At 41.7% G+C, this 21,441-nt stretch overlaps 1 protein-coding gene across 1 annotated transcript; it reads left to right on the top strand.

The window, feature by feature from the left end:
• The first annotated feature begins 2,390 nt into the window (after positions 1-2,390).
• On the top strand, positions 2,391-12,150 carry LOC109901095 (butyrophilin subfamily 3 member A1). Its single transcript, XM_020497120.2, has 13 exons — positions 2,391-2,885; positions 3,955-4,017; positions 4,190-4,543; positions 7,009-7,173; positions 8,435-8,584; positions 8,772-8,870; positions 9,015-9,056; positions 9,162-9,191; positions 9,942-9,962; positions 10,060-10,125; positions 10,262-10,285; positions 10,405-10,470; positions 10,861-12,150. The coding sequence occupies exons 1-13, from the start codon at positions 2,846-2,848 to the stop codon at positions 11,373-11,375; spliced, it is 1,635 nt and encodes a 544-aa protein (XP_020352709.1). The 5' UTR covers positions 2,391-2,845; the 3' UTR covers positions 11,376-12,150.
• Positions 12,151-21,441: the final 9,291 nt, after the last annotated feature.

Consider the following 21,441-nt stretch of genomic DNA (forward strand, 5'->3'; position numbering starts at 1 on the left):
GATTTGCCAGTTCTTGCTGTGAGATGTTACCCCACTCTTCCACCAGGGCACCTGCAAGTTCACGGACATTTCTGGGGGGAATGGCCCTAGCCATCACCCTCCGATCCAACAGGTCACAGACGTGCTCAATAGGATTGAGATCTGGGCTCTTCGCTGGCCATGGCAGAACACTGACATTCCTGTCTTGCAGGAAATCACGCACAGAACGAATAGTACAGATGGGGCATTGTCATGCTGGAGGGTCATGTCAGAATGGGCCTGCAGGAAGGGTACCACATGAGGGAGGAGGATGTCTTCCCTGTAATGCACAGCGTTGAGATTGCCTGCAATGACAACAAGTTCAGTCCGGTGAAGCTGTGACACACCACCCCAGACCATGACGGACCCTCCACCTCCAAATCGATCCCGCTCCAGAGTACATGCCTCGGTGTAATGATCATTCCTTTGACGATAAATGCAACTCCGACCATCACCCCTGGAACTAGAAGCCCTCAGTCCAGCCTCTCTCAGCCTATTGCGGACAGTCTGAGCACTAATGGAGGGATTGAGCTTTCCTGGTTTAACTCGGGCAGTTGTTGTTGCCATCCTGTACCTGTCCCGCAGGTTTGATGTTTGGATATATCGATCCTATGCAGGTGTTGTTACACGTGGTCTGCCACTGTGAGGATGATCATCTGTCTGTCCCGTCTCCCTGTAGCGCTGTCTTCGGCATCTCACAGCACGGACATTGCAATGTATTGCCCTGGCCACATCTGCAGTCCTCATGTCTCCTTGCAGCATGCCTAAAGTACATTCACGCAGATGAGCAGGGACCTCTGGGCCTCTTTAGTGTCCTAAGTTTTCATAACTGTGACCTTAATGGCCTACCGTCTGTAAGCTGTTAGTGTATTAATGACCGTTCCACAGGTGCATGTTCATTAATAGTTTATGGTTCATTGAACAAGCATGGGAAACAGTGTTTTAACCCTTTACAATAAATATCTGTGAAGTTATTTGTTATCTTTGAAAGACAGGTTCCTGAAAAGGGACGTTTCTTTTTTTTGCTGAGTTTATGTGACACTCAGTTTTGCCGTTGATGTGCAGTGTGTTCCTTGGGCAGGTGCAGGTATAGGACCGCTAGTCTTATCTATTGAATGGAATCCACTGCACTGTGGAAGGGTAGAGAGTTCAGTGAGATGGGTGGAGACCAAACCAAAGATGGGTAGTGTAGAGGGTGCATCTATAGAAATAGAAATTATAGTGGATAGAAAATAACCGATTGACAGTCGTCAGAAACCTGGCAGGGTGTGGTTGGAGCCGGACGGGGCAGGGGCGATGGGCTGTGAAGTTATGCAGGGGCGATGGGCTGTGAAGTTATGCAGGGGCGATGCGCCGCTTCTGTCTGTCCCGTCGACCCGGTGCTGATACAGCTTTACTGGTGGGCTGAGCCCCTGGGAGCTAGGAAGAGAAAGTCGTGGTCTTATGTTCATATATGACATTAATTAACTATACTGTCAAGTCTAGCCTCGTCCAGAATAAACTGTGTGCTATGCAAGTATTGTTGAATGTTCTGTATGGTCAATTGGGTTTGGCATGACAATGATTGAGGAATGTTGTTTAACTCATACAGATTTGGACCAGGCTGTCATGACGTTGTCAGTGGATTATTGACGTTTGCAAACATAGGATTTAGCTAGCGAGTAAACCAACTGGTTTCAAACATTTGTCACACCAGTGCCTGTTTCCTCTAGCTACATCAGCTTAGCAGGCAACTTTTCATAGTAAGTCAGTATCTCATCTGGTCGTAGCCTATCTTTAAATGACTGCAGTAACTAACGTTAGCTAGTTGGCTAGGTAGCCAAGTTAACGTTAGCTAACTGTAGCTCGCTAACTAGTTACCGAACCAAAGGTTGATGACATATCTTGCTTCAGATAAAGTCAAATGAATAGAAACAAAACTGGTTAGCGGGTGACCTAACTGTAATTGCAATGATTTTGTTCATCACTGCGTATGTCATAGCTAATTACTTAGCAAGGAAGCTACCTAGCTACATTAAGTAGTGTTAGCTGTTTGCTGACAGATTTGAATTCGGTGTGAAACAGGCTTGCTGGCTAACGTTATCTAGCTAGGTGCACAACAAGGTACATAGCTACAATGTTCTTGTTGCAGAATGCATTTGCGTTCCATAGGTTTAAGTATCAAAATGTAATAGAAAACAAAAATCAAGGGGAATGCTATTATTACTAGAAAAAGCAACTTCCTTTCTCCTGCTGAAAGGGGCGTGGCTGTTGATGCAAAGAATAACTGAATATTCATAAGGTGGTGTGTTGTTATTGGCTGAATGAGGCTTAATGGCAGGTGAGCAGATCTGTCTATTTATTTAGAGGGTTCTGCACTGGTGTGTATTTTTTCATAATCTCTTTGGTATTCAGGTATAGGGATTATTTGATGGGGCACACCCCAATGATTTATTTCCCCTGTGGTTACATGAATTGTGGACATGTCGATTGGATGGCTTTCCAGGTATTCTTTTTCGGAGTCTCGCTACACATATTATTAGATCTCACAACACCTGGAGAAGGGTTTAACATTTCCGGAATCACATCAATATGGTATAGCAATCTTCTGAGATGCGTAGTGTCAAAGTCACCTTTTGTCAACCATTAACCCATGTTACTGCAAGAAACGGGAAAGTGAAAGCACAATGAAATATATAAGGAGTGGGCAAGACAAATGACTTTCGCGCTTACTAACTATTCGATTTGCATTCTCATTTTACGGTAGAATTTAAATGCACGGGATGTATGTTGGATGGTCATGAATCTATAGGATCATCGGAGGATCCCTAAAGTGAGGATACATTTGATGTTTACGACCGTTGGAAATCGAGGCACCATGCACTTAGGTACAAATGCATTTTCTATGACTTCTCCAGTAAGAAGATTAGTTAACATTTAAATGAAAGGTTATCAGTTACCTCTTAATTGAAAAAGGTTCTGCTTCTTCACTCCCCTCCCCCCTCCCCCGCAACTCCTCACTTGTTTTAGTCTATTGCATCTATAAGAAAGGTTACTTTGTGACTTGCCCCTTGGATTTATTGTTTTCCTTTCATAGTAATAGACATTTTGTTAGATTTATTCTCAATGTATTATTTCTAGTAATGTTGTATTATGCCAGTTACTATTAGGCATGTATTCTATATTCATCCATTAAACCCAGTTAAAATGACTACTGTGTACTTTTCTCAAATGGCTGCTGGTGCTAGTGTAGCTATTTAATCAATATACTGTAGCAGTAGTAAAAAGATAAAACCAATGTCTGAAGTTCAGCCTCACAGGCTCCATCCATTCTCCTTCACCTGGTTGCCAATGAACCCAATAGCTACACTTCTGAGAGAAAAGGTGGGATCTGATTTGACCATGAGTGTACAAAACATTAGGAACATGTGCTCTTTTCATGATAGACTGACCAAGTGAATCCAGGTGAAAGTTATGATATTTTATTGAAGTCACTTGTTAAACTCACTTCAATCAGTGTAGATGAAGTGGAGGAGATGGGTTAAAGAATGATATTTACACCTTGAGACAATTGAGACGTGGATTGTGTATGTGTGCCGTTCAGAGGGTGAATGGGCAAGACAAAATATTTTAGGTGCCTTTGAACGGGGTATGGTAGTAGGTGCCAGGTGCACCGGTTTAAGTGTGTCAAGAACTGCAACACTGCTGGGTTTTTCACGCTCAACCGTTTCCTGTATGTATGAAGAATGGTCCACCACCCGAAGGACATACAGCTAACTTGACACAACTGTGGGAAGCATTGGAGTCAACATGGGCATAATCATTATGACAATTTTTGTAACTTTATTGGTCAAGTATTTTGATACTTTGTATGTACCTACAATGTTTCTCTCTCTCAGGCTACCGCACACCTAAAGCATGATAATCTCATTCTGATGTCCTTTATCTTTTATGCAGGGTTGTGTCTGAGGGTGCTGATACTGTCTGCTCTCACAGTTCCCATCAGAGCAGCTCAACCTGGTGAGAATGTTTACACTGTTAATTACATAACTTTCAATGGAGATCATTTCAATGAAGATCCTGGACACGGACTATGCTTAATCTGTGTCCAGGATACTGGCCCTGGGAGTCTAGCACAAATCAGTCACCATCTCTTTCTCTCCCTCTTTCTCCCCCGTCTCTCCTTCTCCAGCCCAGGAGACGTTCACCTTAACTGTCCCTGATGGTCCAACCTCGACCCTGTCTGGCTCCTCTGTCTCTCTACTCTGTGAACTCTCACCTTTCTTCAATGCTGAGCTATTGGAGGTGCGCTGGTACCGTTCCAGTAACTTTCACAGTCCTGCCTTATGGTACAAAGATCACAAGATCCAGGAGGCCCCTGTGGACCCCCGGTACAGGGGCCGGGTGTCTCTAACTGGGGGGATGGAGAGAGGGAATGTGTCCCTGACACTGGAGAGGGTCACACTGGAAGACAGGGGGGAGTATGTGTGCCAAGTCACTAGTAAACAGTGGTATGAAAAGGCCAGTGTCTTCCTCACAGTGAATGGTAAGGATTATGTCTCAAATTGATGGTGAAACTGTGTATTGTGGGGTCACCCCCGAAGCACCTGATCCTAGATCAGCACTCATTCTATAAGACACTTTATGAATACAGGCCCTGCAGTCTTTGGTACCACAGAGTAAAAACAAAAATGGCATTTACATTTGCCACCTCTCAGTTTACAATGGGTGGGTTTAATTTGTGGAACATTCCAACAGGAATCTGTTCCAAAAACTTGGTAAATAACAAGGATGCCAACAAATGCATACAAAGTAGCATGATCAATTCACCTAGCTAACTAGCTGCAGAATAGGCATCAACTCACCACGTAGCTTATTCTTAATGTTTGTCTATAGGCTACCAGAGTGAGGACAGACATTTTTCGGAATAAACGTGGTGAGTGAAAAATATTATAAAATTGCCCACTCCCTACCCGGTATCTTATTCTGCAGTTATACAACTTTGTATGCGTTGTTTGTTGGCAACCTTGTTATTTACGAAGTGTTTGGAACAGATTCCTGTTGGAACGTTCCACAAATTATACCCACCCGTTTACAATTGCATTAGGGGTACAGCCACTACAAACTTCAGCTGTCTTTAGCCTTATACAGCCCCTTAAAAAATCTATAGAAGCGATAGGGGCATCCATGTAATGTAAAAATAAATAAATAAATGGGCAAACCACCTTTAAGTAACTTTGAACTAAATAATTGAAAGTTGATTTAGAAAATGTCATGGATGCCACTATCAGTCCTATTGAATGTTAGCTAGCGGTGGCTAAAGTTAGGTGAAGTTTGTCGTGGCCGTTTAAAACAAAACCAAACCATGGAATACTGTTTCTCCTGGCCCAAAGACTACTTTCAGAGTGAGGAACTGTTTAACATTAAATTGTAAAATACATTAACTCAGCAAAAAAGGAAACGTCCCTTTTTTCAGGACCCTGTCTTTCAAAGATAATTCTTAAAAATCCAAATAACTTCACAGATCTTCATTGTGAACGGTTAAAACACTGTTTCCTATGCTTGTTCAATGAACCATAAACTATTAATGAACATGCACCTGTGGAACGGTCGTTAAGACACTAACAGCTTACAGGTGGTAGGCAATTAAGGTCACAGTTATGGAAATTTAGGACACTAAAGAGGCCTTTCTACTGACTGAAAAACACCAAAAGAAAGATGCCCAGGGTCCCTGCTCATCTGCGTGAACGTGCCTTAGGCATGCTGCAAGGAGGCATGAGGACTGCAGATGTGGCCAGGGCAATAAATTGCAATGTCTGTACTGTGAGATGCCTAAGACAGCGCTACAGGGAGACAGGACAGACAACTGATCGTCCTCGCAGTGGCAGACCACGTGTAACAACACCTGCACTGGATCGGTACATCCAAACATCACACCTGCGGGACAGGTACAGGATGGCAACAACAACTGCCCGAGTTACACCAGGAACGCACAATCCCTCCATCAGTGCCCAGACTGTCCGCAATAGGCTGAGAGAGGCTGGACTGAGGGCTTGTAGGCCTGTTGTAAGGGCAGGTCCTGACCAGACATCACTGGCAACAACGTCACCTATGGGCACAAACCCACCGTCACTGGACCAGACAGGACTGGCAAAATGTGCTCTTCACTGGCGAGTCGCGGTTTTGTCTCAGCAGGGGTGATGGTCGGATTTGCATTTATCGTCGAAGGAATGAGCGTTACACCGAGGCCTGTACTCTGGAGCGGGATCGATTTGGAGGTGGAGGGTCCGTCATGGTCTGGGGCGATGTGTCACAGCATCATTGGACTGAGCTTGTTGTCATTGCAGGCAATTTCAACGCTGTGCATTACATGGAAGACATCCTCCTTCATGTGGTACCCTCACTGCAGGCTAATCCTGACATGACCCTCCACCATGACAATGCCACCAGCCATACTGCTCGTTCTGTGCATGATTTCCTGCAAGACAGGAATGTCAGTGCTCTGCCATGGCCAGCAAAGAGCCCGGATCTCAATCCCATTGAGCACGTCTGGGACCTGTTGGATCGGAGGGTCAGAGCTAGGGCCATTCCCCCCAGAAATGTCAGGGATCTTGCAGGTGCCTTGGTGGAAGAGTGGGGTAACATCTCACAGCAAGAACTGGCAAATCTAGTGCAGTCCATGAGGAGGTGATACACTGCAACACTTAATGCAGCTGGTGGCCAAACCAGACACTGGCTGTGACTTTTGATTTTGACTCCCCCTTTGTTCAGGGACACATTATTCAATTTCTGTTAGTCACATGTCTGTGTAAATTGTTCAGTTTATGTCTCAGTTGTTGAATCTTGTTATGTTCATTCAAATATGTACACATGTTAGGTTTGCTGAAAAAAAAGGCAGTTGACAGTGTGAGGACATTTCTTTCTTTGCTTTGTTTATCTTGCATTCTTCCAAATTATTCTGTCATTCAATCTGTGTCCTAAAAGTTGTGGCCCCTTTTATCTGTCCATTAGTAACAGGTAGTGAACCAGTTCTCTCTGTAGCTGAAGCAAGAGGAGGAGGAGGTCAGGTGAACGTTACCTGTTCATCAGAGGGATGGTCACCTCAACCTAAACTCACCTGGAGAAACAAAGAGGGGACAGAGATCAGAAATGAACAAGAAGTACTCAACACCTCTGGTAATTACATTTTGGTACTTCCTCACATTGTCTTTGCTCTGCTGACACAAATGTTATAGTAACTGTGGTTTGGGTTAAAAATCTTACCTTGAGCCTCCCGGGTGGCGCTGTGGTTAAGGGCGCTGTACTGCAGTGCCAGCTGTGTCAGAGACTCTGGGTTCGCGCCCAGGCTCTGTCGTAACCGGCTGCGACCGGGAGGTCAGTGGGGCGACGCACAATTGGCCTAGTGTCGTCCGGGTTAGGGAGTGCTTGGCCGCACCAGAGACTCCTGTGGCGGGCCGGGCGCAGTGCTTGCTAACCAAGGTTGCCAGGTGCACGGTGTTTCCTCTGACACATTGGTGCGGCTGGCTTCCGGGTTGGATGCGCGCTGTGTTAAGAAGCAGTGGTTGGGTTGTGTATCAGAGGACGCATGACTTTCAACCTTTCAACCTTCGTCTCTCCCGAGCCCGTACGGGAGTTGTAGCGATGAGACAAGATAGTAGCTACTCAAACAATTGGATACCATGAATTTGGGGAGAAAAAGGGCAAAAAAAATAAATCTTACCTCGGTTGTGGTGTACTTTCAGTTACACTACTTTGTAAGTTAATGGTTTAGAATTTCTAAACTTTGAATATTAGTAATCATGCGAGAGAAGTGAGGGGTGCCGTAGTCTAGGGTCTCCACCAGAAGTTAATGGTAGTTAATGGAGGAATGTATTTTATTTTACTAGGCAAGTCAGTTAATAATAAATTCTTATTTACAATGACGGCCTAGGATCAGTGGGGTAACTGCCTTGTTCAGGGGCAGAATGACAGGGATTTGATCTAACAACCTTTCGGTTACTGGTCCAATGCTCTAACCACTAGGCTACCTGTCTCTCCAAAATGGTGGATGTAGTTAAGCTTGGAATGTACTGAGTGCAGGGAAGACAATCACATGTTGGCAGGCACTGATAATGGTGGAGAGCTGAGGATTAGTGAGGAGGGGGTCGAGGTCAGGTCACATTAAGGGAGAAGGAACAGTTTATTGCCCTTATCCCTTAACTTCCTGCCTAGCAATAAAAGTGTAATGCGAGAAGGAGGAGACTCCACCCAAATTGGGGTATATATATATATTACCACTGGTGGAAATATGTTTTTGTCTGTTCAGTTGTTCGATCCTTTGGGTGAATAAACATGGTTGGAGCTTTCATAGAGTCCGTCATTTTCTTACTCTGATATTTAGAACCCAACAAAGTCAATGTGAATATTCAGATTTCCCCTCCATATCTTTCTGTATCAGATCCCCATGGCTTGGTGAGTGTCAGTAGTTGGCTGCTGTACACTCCCTCATACTCCGATTGGCTCGCCTGTACAGTCTCTCTGTCTGAGGAGGCGAAGAGAGAGGGCAGAATTCTGCCACATATGAACACAGCTCCTACAGCTGTACCTGGTGAGTTAGTCTCCTACACAAACATCCTACCAACGATCAGATCCCTCTCTCCCCATCCCACAGACACTAGTTTAGAGGAGGATGAACATGTTGAAGAGGTGTCTACAATTTTTTTTCTCACTGTGATGATGTTCTGATGATATCATGTCTTGAGAGCTTTTGATCCAAGTTGAGTCTCTGTGTGCAGGAGTCTCCAAAGAGGCCTTCATTGTGACTCTGGTCCTGTTGATCCTGTCTCTGGTCATCATCTGTGCTCTGTGCTCTGTCATCCTGTGCAAACGAAGAGGTATCTGGATTTCAGTCATATTAGTGTTTGTGATTTAATGATAAGAGCAAGTTATATCAGTAATAATGACCCCATAGAGAAATGTGTCATAAAAGATTTTGTCCATAAATTATTTAAACAATAATATTTTAATTTCTCTTTTAGGGTCCATGTGGTCTTCGTCCCAAAAGTCCAGAAACCATTCCGGTAGTGTATTTCATCTGATAAATGAACAAAGAATGAAATATGAGTTATGACATAACATAAACAATGAGTTTATTTTATTTAGACAAATGTGTCTCTATATTTCAGATCAAGCTGAGCTGGGACAGAGGGCGGCAGGTAATTGTTTCATTTTGATCTCTGGGTGAAGGCTTTCATAAGATACATGTAACTAACTTATTTTTGAGAAAACCTTTCCATTGAAACGAAGCATGATATGCACATATCTCAATAGGATTTGACTCTACTTGTTCCACAATTGACCTTTTTACAGTAACTTTTACCTTTTCCTTTCAATAGAGCAAAATAAAACTATTGCAAATAGTTCACTATCATGATAATGTAATTTTATAACTTTGATAATCATTTAGTAGCCTAGTTTTGTATGAATTAAATATTTACGATTAGTAAATTGCAGGATAATGACCTAAATGTGCTCTGCTATGGGCAGAAAGCAAAGAACAGATACCAAATACAGAAGAGATAGCAGCTGGTGTTGAAATTAATCTGGAAGGTATTAAGTAAGACGGGAAAACATTTCTTTACTCTCTAAAATGTGTCATGTTAAAAGTGCAGAAACAGTATCTCATCTGATCTGTGTGATAAATAAACTAAGTGTGAGATTAGTTATGACAACATAAACCATGATGGAATACATGTTGACATGATTGTGTCGCTATGTTTCGAATCAAACTGAGCTAGGACAGGGGCCGGCAGGTAACTGTTTTATTCTGATCTCACGGTGAAATGCTAATACTTGATACTAACTTATTTTTTTAGGAAATATTCCATTGACACCAAGCATAATATGCACATATCTCAATAGGGATTGACCTTTTTACAATAACTTTCATATCTTCCATTCAACAGAGACAAAAAACCTAATTGAAGGTAATGTTCACTCACGATATACTGTATATGATATAATATACCTTTGATAATGTAGTAAACTGATGAATTTCAGTATTACCTAAATATGATCCGTTAGGGGCAGAAAACAAAGTGCCGAGACCTACCGAACAGAGAGCAGCTGGAAAACAAGATCATCTGGAAGGTAAAGTAATAGGAGAACAAATATATTACCCTTTTAATTGAATAATTTGATGATAATTTGGCATAATCACAATAGGATTTGACTGTCCCAGTATCACATTCACCTTTTAACAATGACCTTCACTTTTTCCATTCAGCGGAGACCAACAACTCCATTGAAGGTAATGTTCACTATCATGACATACAGTATATGATTTATTATTATAACTTGCATAATGTTGTATCAATAAATATGTATGATAATGAATTGCAATATAATGACCAAAATGTTCTCTGTTAGGGGCAGAAAACACAGTGAAGACTCCTACCGAACACACAGCATCTGGTAAAGAAGTTCATCTGAAAGGTAAAGTTATATTAGGGGAGAAATGCATTACCCTCTAAATTGTATAATTTACAGTGTTTGCATTGTTCATAAAACTAAGTCTGCTGACATGTTGGAGTGCATTAAACCATTTATAATTTATACCATTTTTGGAACAATTGAAATTCAGGTGATAACTAAAATGGATGTGTAGTTATTGGCATATACCTGGCCCTCTAAGGGGTTGAGTGTACCTAAACCATGCCAGGAAAAAGCACCCCACACCATAACAGAGACACCTGAAACATAATTTACTCAAGTGTTTCCTTTATTTTGGCAGTTACCTGTAGGTCCACATTATCTGAAATCCTTACCAATCCATCCCATCATATTGTGTGAATGAAAGAAATCTTGTCTTTCTGTTTCCCTCAGAGAACATCATTCTGGATGAAAAGACTGCGCACCCTGCTATTAGAGTCACTCAAGGAAAGCAGCGGGCTCAATACATTAAAGAAAAAGATGCAGAGAAACCCTCTGTTAGAACGCATCTCCATGTGTTTTCTAAAGAGAGTTTCAGTTCAGGACAACACTACTGGGAAGTGAAGGTAAAGGATAAATCAACAGAAAAACTGTCATGGTATGTTGGTGTGGCCAGAGAAAATGTTGAGAGGAGATGTAATGTTCCTTTAACCCCACAGAATGGATTTTGGATTCTTTCTTATGATAAAGAAAAAGGTTTCCATGTCAATACCGACCCTCAACCACCAATAACTGTGGCAGAGCTCACTATTGTGGGAGTGTTTCTAGACTGTGACAGATACACTCTGTCTTTTTATAATGTTGATACAAAGTCACTTCTTTACACTTTTACTGATGTGAAGACATCCAACTACTTTGCTGTGTTCAGTCCGGGACGATGTGACATATACTCAATAAGAATCATTTGAAAGCACACCAAAACCCCTTTCACACCACTGAGTCAAGTTGAGCTGTACTGCGCTGGCCTGGTTAAGCATCCAGTGTAGTTGCTGTGGCCGTGCTGGAAAGGACAATGTGACATGAAAATATCAGGGGCAGCACAGTGTAGGTTGGGTCAGCACGATAGTGTGAAAAGGGTCTGAGATGGAGGTGAAATTCATGTCAAATGAGACATGCATTTAGCACATTTTGTGTTCAGTGATTCTCAGTTGTAAATGTGTATTTTTTTCCCATGGTTTGTTGAACAAACCCTATTGGAAAATGAATGAAGTTTTGATATATTTTTGGGATAAACGTTGAAAATAGGGTCTGTGGTAAACACAGGCTTAGGAGCTAATCGTCATCAGCTAACGTCACAGATTTTTTTTGAAGCATTTCGGTAATCAGAAAAAACACAAAAGGCTATTCATAACGTTCCTATTAACTGTTGGATATTATCTCAGATCAAAATGTATAACATCCCCTAAGCCTGTGTTAACCTCAGATGCTATTTTGCATTTATCCCAAAACCCTATTCTTTCCCCCTAAGAATGGCTGAATGAACCAAAGCTTACTCAAGATCTTTTATGACTAAATTTTTAAAATAAAATCAACCAATTAATCTTTGACTTTTTTCTACCTGTAGCTAGATTATGAATGTATACTGTGAATCTACTCTTAGTACAAGTTAGCAATATACTTTGCATTCTTCAGTTCTGTTAAAATGTTGTCCCAATTAATAAATAAAATAAATCTGTTGATAAAGTTTAAGTTTTTTTGTTGAACATTTTAATGTACTGAGCAAAAATATAAAATGCAACAATTTTAAAGATTGTACTTAGTTACAGTTCATATAAGGAAATAAGTCAATTGAAATATACTGCTCCAAAAAATATAGGGAACACTAAAATAACATCCTAGATCTCAATGAATGAAATATTCTTATTAAATACTTTTTTCTTTACACAGTTGAATGTGCTGACAACAAAATCACACAAATTATCAATGGAAATCAAATTTATCAACCCATGGAGGTCTGGATTTGGAGTCACACTCAAAATTAAAGTGGAAAACCATACTACAGGCTGATCCAACTTTGATGTAATGTTCTTAAAACAAGTCAAAATGAGGCTCAGTAGTGTGTGTGGCCTCCACGTGCCTGTATGACCTCCCTACAACGCCTGGGCATGCTCCTGATGAGGTGGCGGATGGTCTCCTGAGGGATCTCCTCCCAGACCTGGACTAAAGCATCTGCCAACTCCTGGACAGTCTGGTGCAACAATAAGAGACTAAGTTGGTGGATGGAGCGAGACATGAAGTCCCAGATGTGCTCAATTGGATTCAGGTCTGGGGAACGGGCGGGCCAGTCCATAGCATCAAAGCCTTCCTCTTGCAGGAACTGCTGACACACTCCAGCCACATGAGGTCTAGCATTGTCTTGCATTAGGAGGAACCCAGGGCCAACCGCACCAGCATATGGTCTCACAAAGGGTCTGCGGATCTCATCTCGGTACCTAATGGCAGTCAGGCTACCTCTGGCGAGCACATGGAGGGCTGTGCGGCCCCCCAAAGAAATGCCACCCCACACCATGACTGACCCACTGCCAAACCGGTCATGCTGGAGGATGTTCCAGGCAGCAGAACGTTCCACGGCGTCTCCAGACTCTGTCACATGTGCTCAGTGTGAACCTGCTTTCATCTGTGAAGAGCACAGGGCGCCAGTGGCGAATTTGCCAATCTTGGTGTTCTCTGGCAAATGCCAAGCGTCCTGCACGGTGTTGGGCTGTAAGCACAACCCCCACCTGTGGACGTCGGGCCCTCATACCACCCTCATGTGAAAGAAAATTATATAAACGTTTCTAAATTAATAAAAAACCTCAAACCAATAACATGTCTTGATTGTGTATGTCTTCATAAATACTTGGTGGAAGCACCATTGACAGCCATCAGCAGTAAATCATTTAGAATAAAATTATACTCAGCACAACTCTCAGGGGAACATATATCCTTTGTTTTAGTCAAAATTGCTCAAGCGCAGTAAATTTGGTTGGGAGTCATTGATGGACAGCAATATTTAAACGTGGATTTCTAAGCAAATTTAATGTCAGGACTGAGACTAGAAAATAAAAGAGAGCCGCACACTCTTGCAAAAATGTAATTACCAACGTTTCGACAGCCAAGTCAGGGTATAATCACAAACACTGCGGGATGACTCGTTTATATAGTGTCAAAAGGCACAGGTGTCTGTAATCATGGCCAAGAATGGCCTAATATCATTGGTTAATTCTCAAATATTAAAATGGCCTACAAAGAACAGCATACAAACAACAAATGGATAGCATACGATCATAAATTCATTTTAGACTACACAAGCTTACAAACAATTACAATGGCAAAGTCACAATAATCACAAGAATGGCTTCAGATCAGTCTACATTGAGACCGAAGGAAGCAAGGGTCTTTAAGTTAAAGATCCAGGCAGCCTCTCGTTTTAACTATAAATTATCAAGGTCACCCCTCTCCTAGGGAGGGTGACATGTTCAATGCCAATATAACGCAGAGACGAAATCGAGTGGCCTGCCTCCAAGAAGTGGGCCGCATTAGTCAAGTTTTTGCACCTAATGAGACTAGACCACTGAGGAACACTAAGTCACTATGGTCTGTCTTTGGCATTAACCTTTGTGTAATTGTCCCGCTGAATAATACAACTATCCCAGGGTCAGGTTGTCACTGTTTACGTGGCCTTTGGAGTGGATTTTGTAACACAGGCTTCCTGTTCACTGTGTTATACAGGCCAGTAATGTGGAGTAAATGGTGGCAGCATCATGTTATGGCTATGCTTGTCACCGGCAGGGACTGGAGATGTTGTCATTCCTGACTTAATGCTTGACAATAAGAGAAGTTTGAATATGGCTGTTATCAATAATTCCCAACCAAATTGACTGAGCTTGAGGATTACATTTTTCATTTTAGTAGACGCTTTTACCCAGAGTGATTTACAGGAGAAATTAAGTACCGTGCTGAAGGGCATATCGATAGATGTTTTACCTAGTCGGCTCAGGATTCGAACCAGCAACCTTTCGGGTTACTGGCCCAAAGACCAATTTTGACAAAAACAATGGATATACTGTATTTTGCCCTAAGAGTTTTGCAAGGTTAGTAACTTCTTATTCAAAATGATTCTCAGCTGTAATGGCTGCCTAAAGTCCTTCCACCAAGGATTAACTCTGGGTGTCACTATATTTTCATTTTTCATTAATTAGGAACATTTTCTATAACTCTTCACTTTAAAAATGTGGAGTAGGTTGTGTAGATGGGTAGGAAAACATCTAATTCAATCACTTTGTACGTATAATTTTAAGGCAGAAAAATGTGAAGACTGTTGGCCTGGGGATAGGTTTATGACAGTCAAATACCTCTTCCCCCCTTTTTCCTCTCTACCCTACTGATGTTACATTTGCAAACCCCTTGGTTAACAGAGATTCTGGGAACATCAGAAGGTCCGGGGGAAATGAACTATATTCTGGTAATCCGACCAAATGAACATATGCAGTGGTACTTAATGAATATGATGTCAGTTTGGTTGTCATCTGAGACATTCTCATCAATGATAAGATGACAAACACTACAGTGGAAAGTCTACACATCAGAGTTATCGGATTCACATGGAATTGTTGTTCAATTTAAACGTTTGAATATGAAATTATTCGCAATGGGATGAAATGTGATTTTAGCTTCTAATATGTGAGAATTGTGTTTTCATAAGGTTAGGGCTCTGCTCAATCAGTGGCCCACCCCTGTGAAGAGTCATGGGTTATAAAACTTTTCAGACACACCCTTCTCGCTCCACTATATAAAGCCTTGACGAAAATGTAACCTCCTGTTCCGAGGATGTGAGGACAACGGACCGATGTCAGAATGGTTCAGATAATAACTACAGAACGAAGCCAACATCAGCATGAGCTTTGGTTGCGAATGGCATGAACTTTGAACTCTTATTCACTACAGAAGTGATACCTCCTAGCTGTTGAGTTAGCAACAGCAGCTGCAAACGAGGGTCAGGAAGGAACAGACAAAGTATCCCATCTATCACACCACAACGTTACTACAACGTATCCAATTGACCACCAGAGATATTCTTCAAAGGGCAAAGGACTCAGTTTGGCAACACGGTCTTCCATCTACCACCAACCTACCGAAGCGCAGCTCAGAGTAAATATGTATTGCATTTTCCTTTTCCAAATGGGCGGTAATTTAAAATGCATAAAATACTGTATTTACGATAGCACAGCTTCTTCCTTTGGTCCTCAGTCTTCCCGCTCTTTCACTCAAACCCAGCCCTTTTCTTTTGTGTAACAAGCTGTCATATCTGTTCCGCACGCTAGGGACGTTTTCCTTCATGACGTAGTTTGTAATCAAGGTATGATTAATTATGTGTGTGTGTAATTCTGTGTGATTAGTTAGGTATTTAGTAAATAAATAATTAAACCCAATTTTGTATTGCTGATTCAACTTGTTAGCCAGGCTTCGTGCAGATAACCAAGAATTTACAACTTTCAGATGAGACTGAATTAAGGTGATGATTAATATTGACTGCTATTGACATAATAAACTCTTAAAGACCTAATAATATTTTAAGAAGATAACATCTCTATAAATAATATTTTGTTGTGCCCGGACTCTCTAGTTAATTACATTTACATGATTAGCTCAATCAGGGCATGGCCTACTACTTAATCCGGCAAAGCCTAAGACACGACACTGTGCAAGGGGTGTGTAGACTTTCACTATCGACTGTATATTTCCACAATGGCTCCCATTGTGTATGTTTTTATAGCAGTAATATTAGCAGTTATAAGATAAAAACTTATCCAACAGCTGAAGGTTCAAAGTTCAGTATAACACAGTCTATTTGTTCAAGGGTTCCTACACATTGATTGTATGACCTACTGGTTTTAGCTTTGAGACACAACATGGAATTGAATGAAATGACCAGGGTCACATTTAGGGATGTGTAACATAGTGAAAATTGCACCCTGTGTTTAATGGTGCAATTGATTAAACTTCTAATACCTGCAATTATGATATTGTCATCACAGTGATGTTCTGACCTTTACGACAGGAGTGTGGCTGAGTTTGATACAGGCAGCTCTCACAGTCCTCATGGCAGCTCAAAGTCCTGGTGAGCATATCAACTGTTTGCTAGTTGCAAAAGCTCCTATTTCTTCCATACACATATTGTTTAGTAACACTTATCCTCTTCATAATCCATAAGCCTTATGAACTATACATAATGAATTACAATGCACCACACAGGTAGTAATAACTGCTAATCAACATCTATAACAATAGTCATAGAGGATTCAGACCAGGCGTTATAAAGCCTTGTGAAGCAATGTGTTATAATGCCCTATTACATTGATTTGCACTTCCTCTTACAAGCAATACCTCTCCCTCCTACCCCAGCGGTCTTCACCTTGTGGGTCCCTCATTTTCCGGTCTTGATGCAGTGGAACTCCTCTATCTCTATCCTCTCTTTAATGCTGAGAGATTGAAGGTGCACTGGTACGGTGACTTCAACTGACCTGCCTTACTGTAAACTCAGCAAAAAAAGGAACGTCCTCTCACTGTCAACTGCGTTTATTTTCAGCAAACTTAACATGTGTAAATATTTGTATGAACATAGGATTCAACAACTGAGACTTAAACTGAACATGGAATAACGTGTCCCTGAACAATGGAGGGGGGTCGTCAAAAGTAACAGTCAGTATCTGGTGTGGCCACCAGCTGTCTTAAAGTACTGCAGTGCATCTCCTTCTCATGGACTGCACCAGATTTGCCAGTTCTTGCTGTGAAATGTTACCCCACTCTTCCACCAAGGCACCTGCAAGTTCCCAGACATTTCTGGGGGGAATGGCCCTAGCCCTCACCCTTCGATCCAACAGGTACCAGACATGCTCAATGGGATTGAGATCCGGGCTCCTCGCTAGCCATGGTAGAACACAGACGTTCCTGCCTTGCAGGAAATCATGCACAGAATGAGCAGTATGGCTGGTGACATTGTCATGCTGGAGGGTCATGTCAGGATGAGCCTGCAGGAAGGGTACCACATGAGGGAGGAGGATGTCTTTCCTGTAACGCACAGCGTTGAGATTGCCTGCAATGACTATAAGCTCAGTCCGATGATGCTGTGACACACCGCCCCAGACCATTACGGACCCTCCACCTCTAAATGAATACCGCTCCAGAGTACAGGCCTCGGTGTAATGCTCATTCCTTCAACGATCAACGCGAATCCAACCATCACCGCTGGTGAGACAAATCCGTGACTCGTTAGTGAAGAGCACTTTTTGCCAGTCCTGTCTGGTAAAGCAACGGTGGGTTTGTGCCCATAGGCGACGTTGTTACCGGTGATGTCTGGTGAGGACCTGCCTTCCAATAGGCCTACAAGCCCTTAGTCAATCCTCTCTCAGCCTATTGCAGACAGTCGGAGCACTATTTCTCATGGTCTGAGTCTTTTGGCAAACTCCAAGCAGGCTGTTATGTGCCTTTTACTGAGGTGTGGCTTCCGTCTGGCCACTCTACCATAAAGGCCTGATTGGTGGAGTGCTGCAGAGATGGTTGTCCTTCTGGAAGGTTGTCCTTCTGGAAGGTACTCCTTCTGGAAGGTTCTCCTATCTCCACAGAGGGACTCTGGAGCTCTGTCAGAGGGAATATCGGGATCTCGGTCACCTCCCTCAACAAAGCATTATCCCCCGATTTCTCAGTTTGGCTGACCGGCCAGCTCCAGGAAGAGTCTTGGTGGTTCCAAACTTCTTCCATTTAAGAATGATGGAGGCCACTGTGTTCTTGGGGACCCTTCCCCAGATCCGTGCCTTGAAACAATCCTGTCTAGGAGCTCTATGGACAATTCCTTCTACCTCATGGCTTTTGCTCGGACATGCACTGTCAACTGTGGAACCTCATATAGACAGTTCAAATCATGTCCAATCAATTGAATTTATGACAGGTGGAGTCCAATCAAGTTGTAGAAACATCTCAAGGATGATCAATGGAAACATGATGCACCTGAGCTCAATTTCGAGTCTCATAGCAAAGGGTCTGAAAACTTATGGAAATTAGTTATCAGTTTTTAATTTTTAATACATTTGCCAAAATTTCAGAAAACCTGTTTCCGCTTTATCATTATGGGGTATTGTGTGAAGAATTAGGGGGGGAAAGTATTTCATACATTTTTAGGATAAGTCTGTAACGTAACTAAATGTGGAAAAAGGGAAGGGATCTGAATACTTCCCAAATGCGCTGTATATCATTAATTTATATGTAGAAAGTTGATGTAGCAGCGAAGGATTCTCTTTAATTCAATTAGTAATTTATCATGCAGTGAACATATAGAGAGATAAATATGGTTGATTTATTATTAATACATAATATGCCAATAATCACATGTTTATCTCATGCAGAATGTGGTATGTAAACTGCCAAGGATAAAACTACACAGAAGAAATGTGTTCCTAATGGAACATTTACATTGACATACCTTTTCATTATTTCGTGTTTTTTAAAATCTAGGTTCTTAGATCTTATTCACCGCACAAGCACAGTCATTCAGGGTTATTAGCATTTACTGAAGAACACCCATAAGAAGAACAGGTGTTACAACCCAAAATCTATTGTCTGTTGATAATATTAGTGGTTAAATGTTTCTCTGATTTGATTTGTTCATTTGCAGCATGGGGTGAAGTGAAGCGATTCAAAGGTAGGACACATTAACAAAGAACTAACATAGTATCATTACACGGCTGTACCTTCAAGTTCCGTCCATATCAGCAAACCATGTGAGTGAATGAATTCGCAAAAATCACTCTGGACCCAACGTCTGCTCACCCTAACCTAGACGTGTATGCAGGTAGAAAGGTTTATTGTAGGGACACAAAAGTAACTGATGTTCCCACAGCTCTTAATGTATTTGGTGAGGACAGATTCAGCTCCGGACAGTTAAACTGGGAAGTGAAGGTGAGGGAAAATTCCATTTTTAGCAAAGAGAAACATTCATAGTATGTTGTTGTAGCCACAGACATAGCCACTCTGACAAGGGCTCTTAACCCCTATTCATGGTTTCTGGGTTTTTACATATGAAAAAGGTTATTGTCCCTGATGACCCTCAAATACCAGAATTGGGGAATGAAAGCCCTTTATATATTTCTAAACCTACAAGAATCTGGAAAAGCATTTCTTACAACACTTGAAGTGTTCTTAGATTGTGACAGACAGATGCTTTCCTTTTATGATGCTGAATCAAAGGTACATCTTTACAGTTTGTTTAACGTTGTCTCATCTAACACATTCTTCGCTGTATTCAGCCCTGGGTTACGTGGCAAATGTCCCAGTTAAATGACTCTGGATGACAAAGGTGGAAATACATATTAAATCAAATACCATTGTAACACTATGAGACACTAACAGGAAATTAAACTGCGTCGACACATACTTTACATTTATATTTATTACTTTTAGCAAGATCATTGATGTAAATCTGTAATAAATGTTTTGAATATCAACACTGTTGATTTCTGTATTGAGTATTGACATGTATTGAGTATTGATATTTAATTAATATATTAGTAATTTGAAAAACTCCTGTGCAACACCTCCACTCAGTGGTCTTTTCAGTGCATTGAACAGACTGGACCAGGATGCCATGAATGAAACAGACTGACATACCCTTACAATTGTGTATTGTGATAGAAAAATGATGTATTCACCTTATTTGTTGATATGTAACAATTATTTACTTAACAAACAGTAAGATATCTGTCTAATGCTGTGTTTTATGGTCTCCACTCTAGTACCCTGTCGCTCTTCTGGGTGTTGAGGACATGGGTTTTACTTGAGATAGCTTGAAGCTGACAATTGATTGATGTTGGTGATAAAAACCTAAGAGAGGGAGTTTACAGGAGAGGGAGACAGCAGGGGTTCAAACTGTAGAACCCAGTTCCTACATTTGAATATAAAAATAGATTTTATCAAACAAAACTATGTGTAATGCTCCGGGTGTCGTGGGTGTGGAGTCAAATGCAGGAAACAGAGAGTTCAATGTTGTGCGTCTTTTAATAACGCCTAACACACCACAGGGTGCTCACAAAAGTAACGTTCCCAAACACAGGGAATCAAAATGTACAATAGAACAAATCACGACCAGGCACAAAACACGTACCTCTAAAACAGAGCCGAAGGTTACATAGAAATAATCCCGCACAACAACCAGGCGGGCCGGCTGTCTAATAAAGACAAACTAATTAACCCTACACAGGTGCTACCACTAAACATACAAGGAGGGGGAAGGAAAAACAATCAGTGGCAGCTAATAGGCCGGTGACGACGACCGCCGAGCGCCACCCGCCCGGGAAAAGGAAACACCCTCGGTCGGACTCGTGACACTATGCTACATTTTATCTCAGGGTCCCTCAGGATGACAAATCAGAGCAAGATTACTGAATGTTATTACATCATTTACCTTCAGAGGTGAATGTATCAAACCAGTTGCAGTGAAAAGTGTTTTGTTGTTGTGCACTCTCTTCAAACAATAGCATGGTATTTGTATCACTAATAGCTATTGTAAATTTGACACGAGTTAGATTAACAAGAATTTAAGCTTTTTGCCCATATGTCTATGTCCTGGAAAGTTGGCTGTAACTTACATCATTCTAATCACATTAGTGCACGTTAGCAACAACCATCCCGGTTTAGGGACACCAATCCCGTAGAGGTTAATAGAAAATCCTAGTCAATGCACTCTGCCTACAAGAAAATCTCTTTCATAGTTTGTTTTGTTTTGGTGTGTTACATTGAAAGTGAAAACTCTAGAAAGTTGAGTGAAGCTCAATCTTGTGCTTCTCTGCGTGTGCTGATATTTGTTCTTCGCACAGCATAGAGGGAACATTGGTCGTAATTCCATACACAATACCCAATATTGACAAACTAAAATCAGGTAAAAAACGGAAATATCACATTTACATAAGTATTCAGTGTTCAGACCCTTTACTCAGTACTTTG

The sequence above is a fragment of the Oncorhynchus kisutch genome, linkage group LG12 (assembly GCF_002021735.2).
Source record: "Oncorhynchus kisutch isolate 150728-3 linkage group LG12, Okis_V2, whole genome shotgun sequence".
In the NCBI taxonomy this organism is placed as follows: Eukaryota; Metazoa; Chordata; class Actinopteri; order Salmoniformes; family Salmonidae; genus Oncorhynchus; species Oncorhynchus kisutch.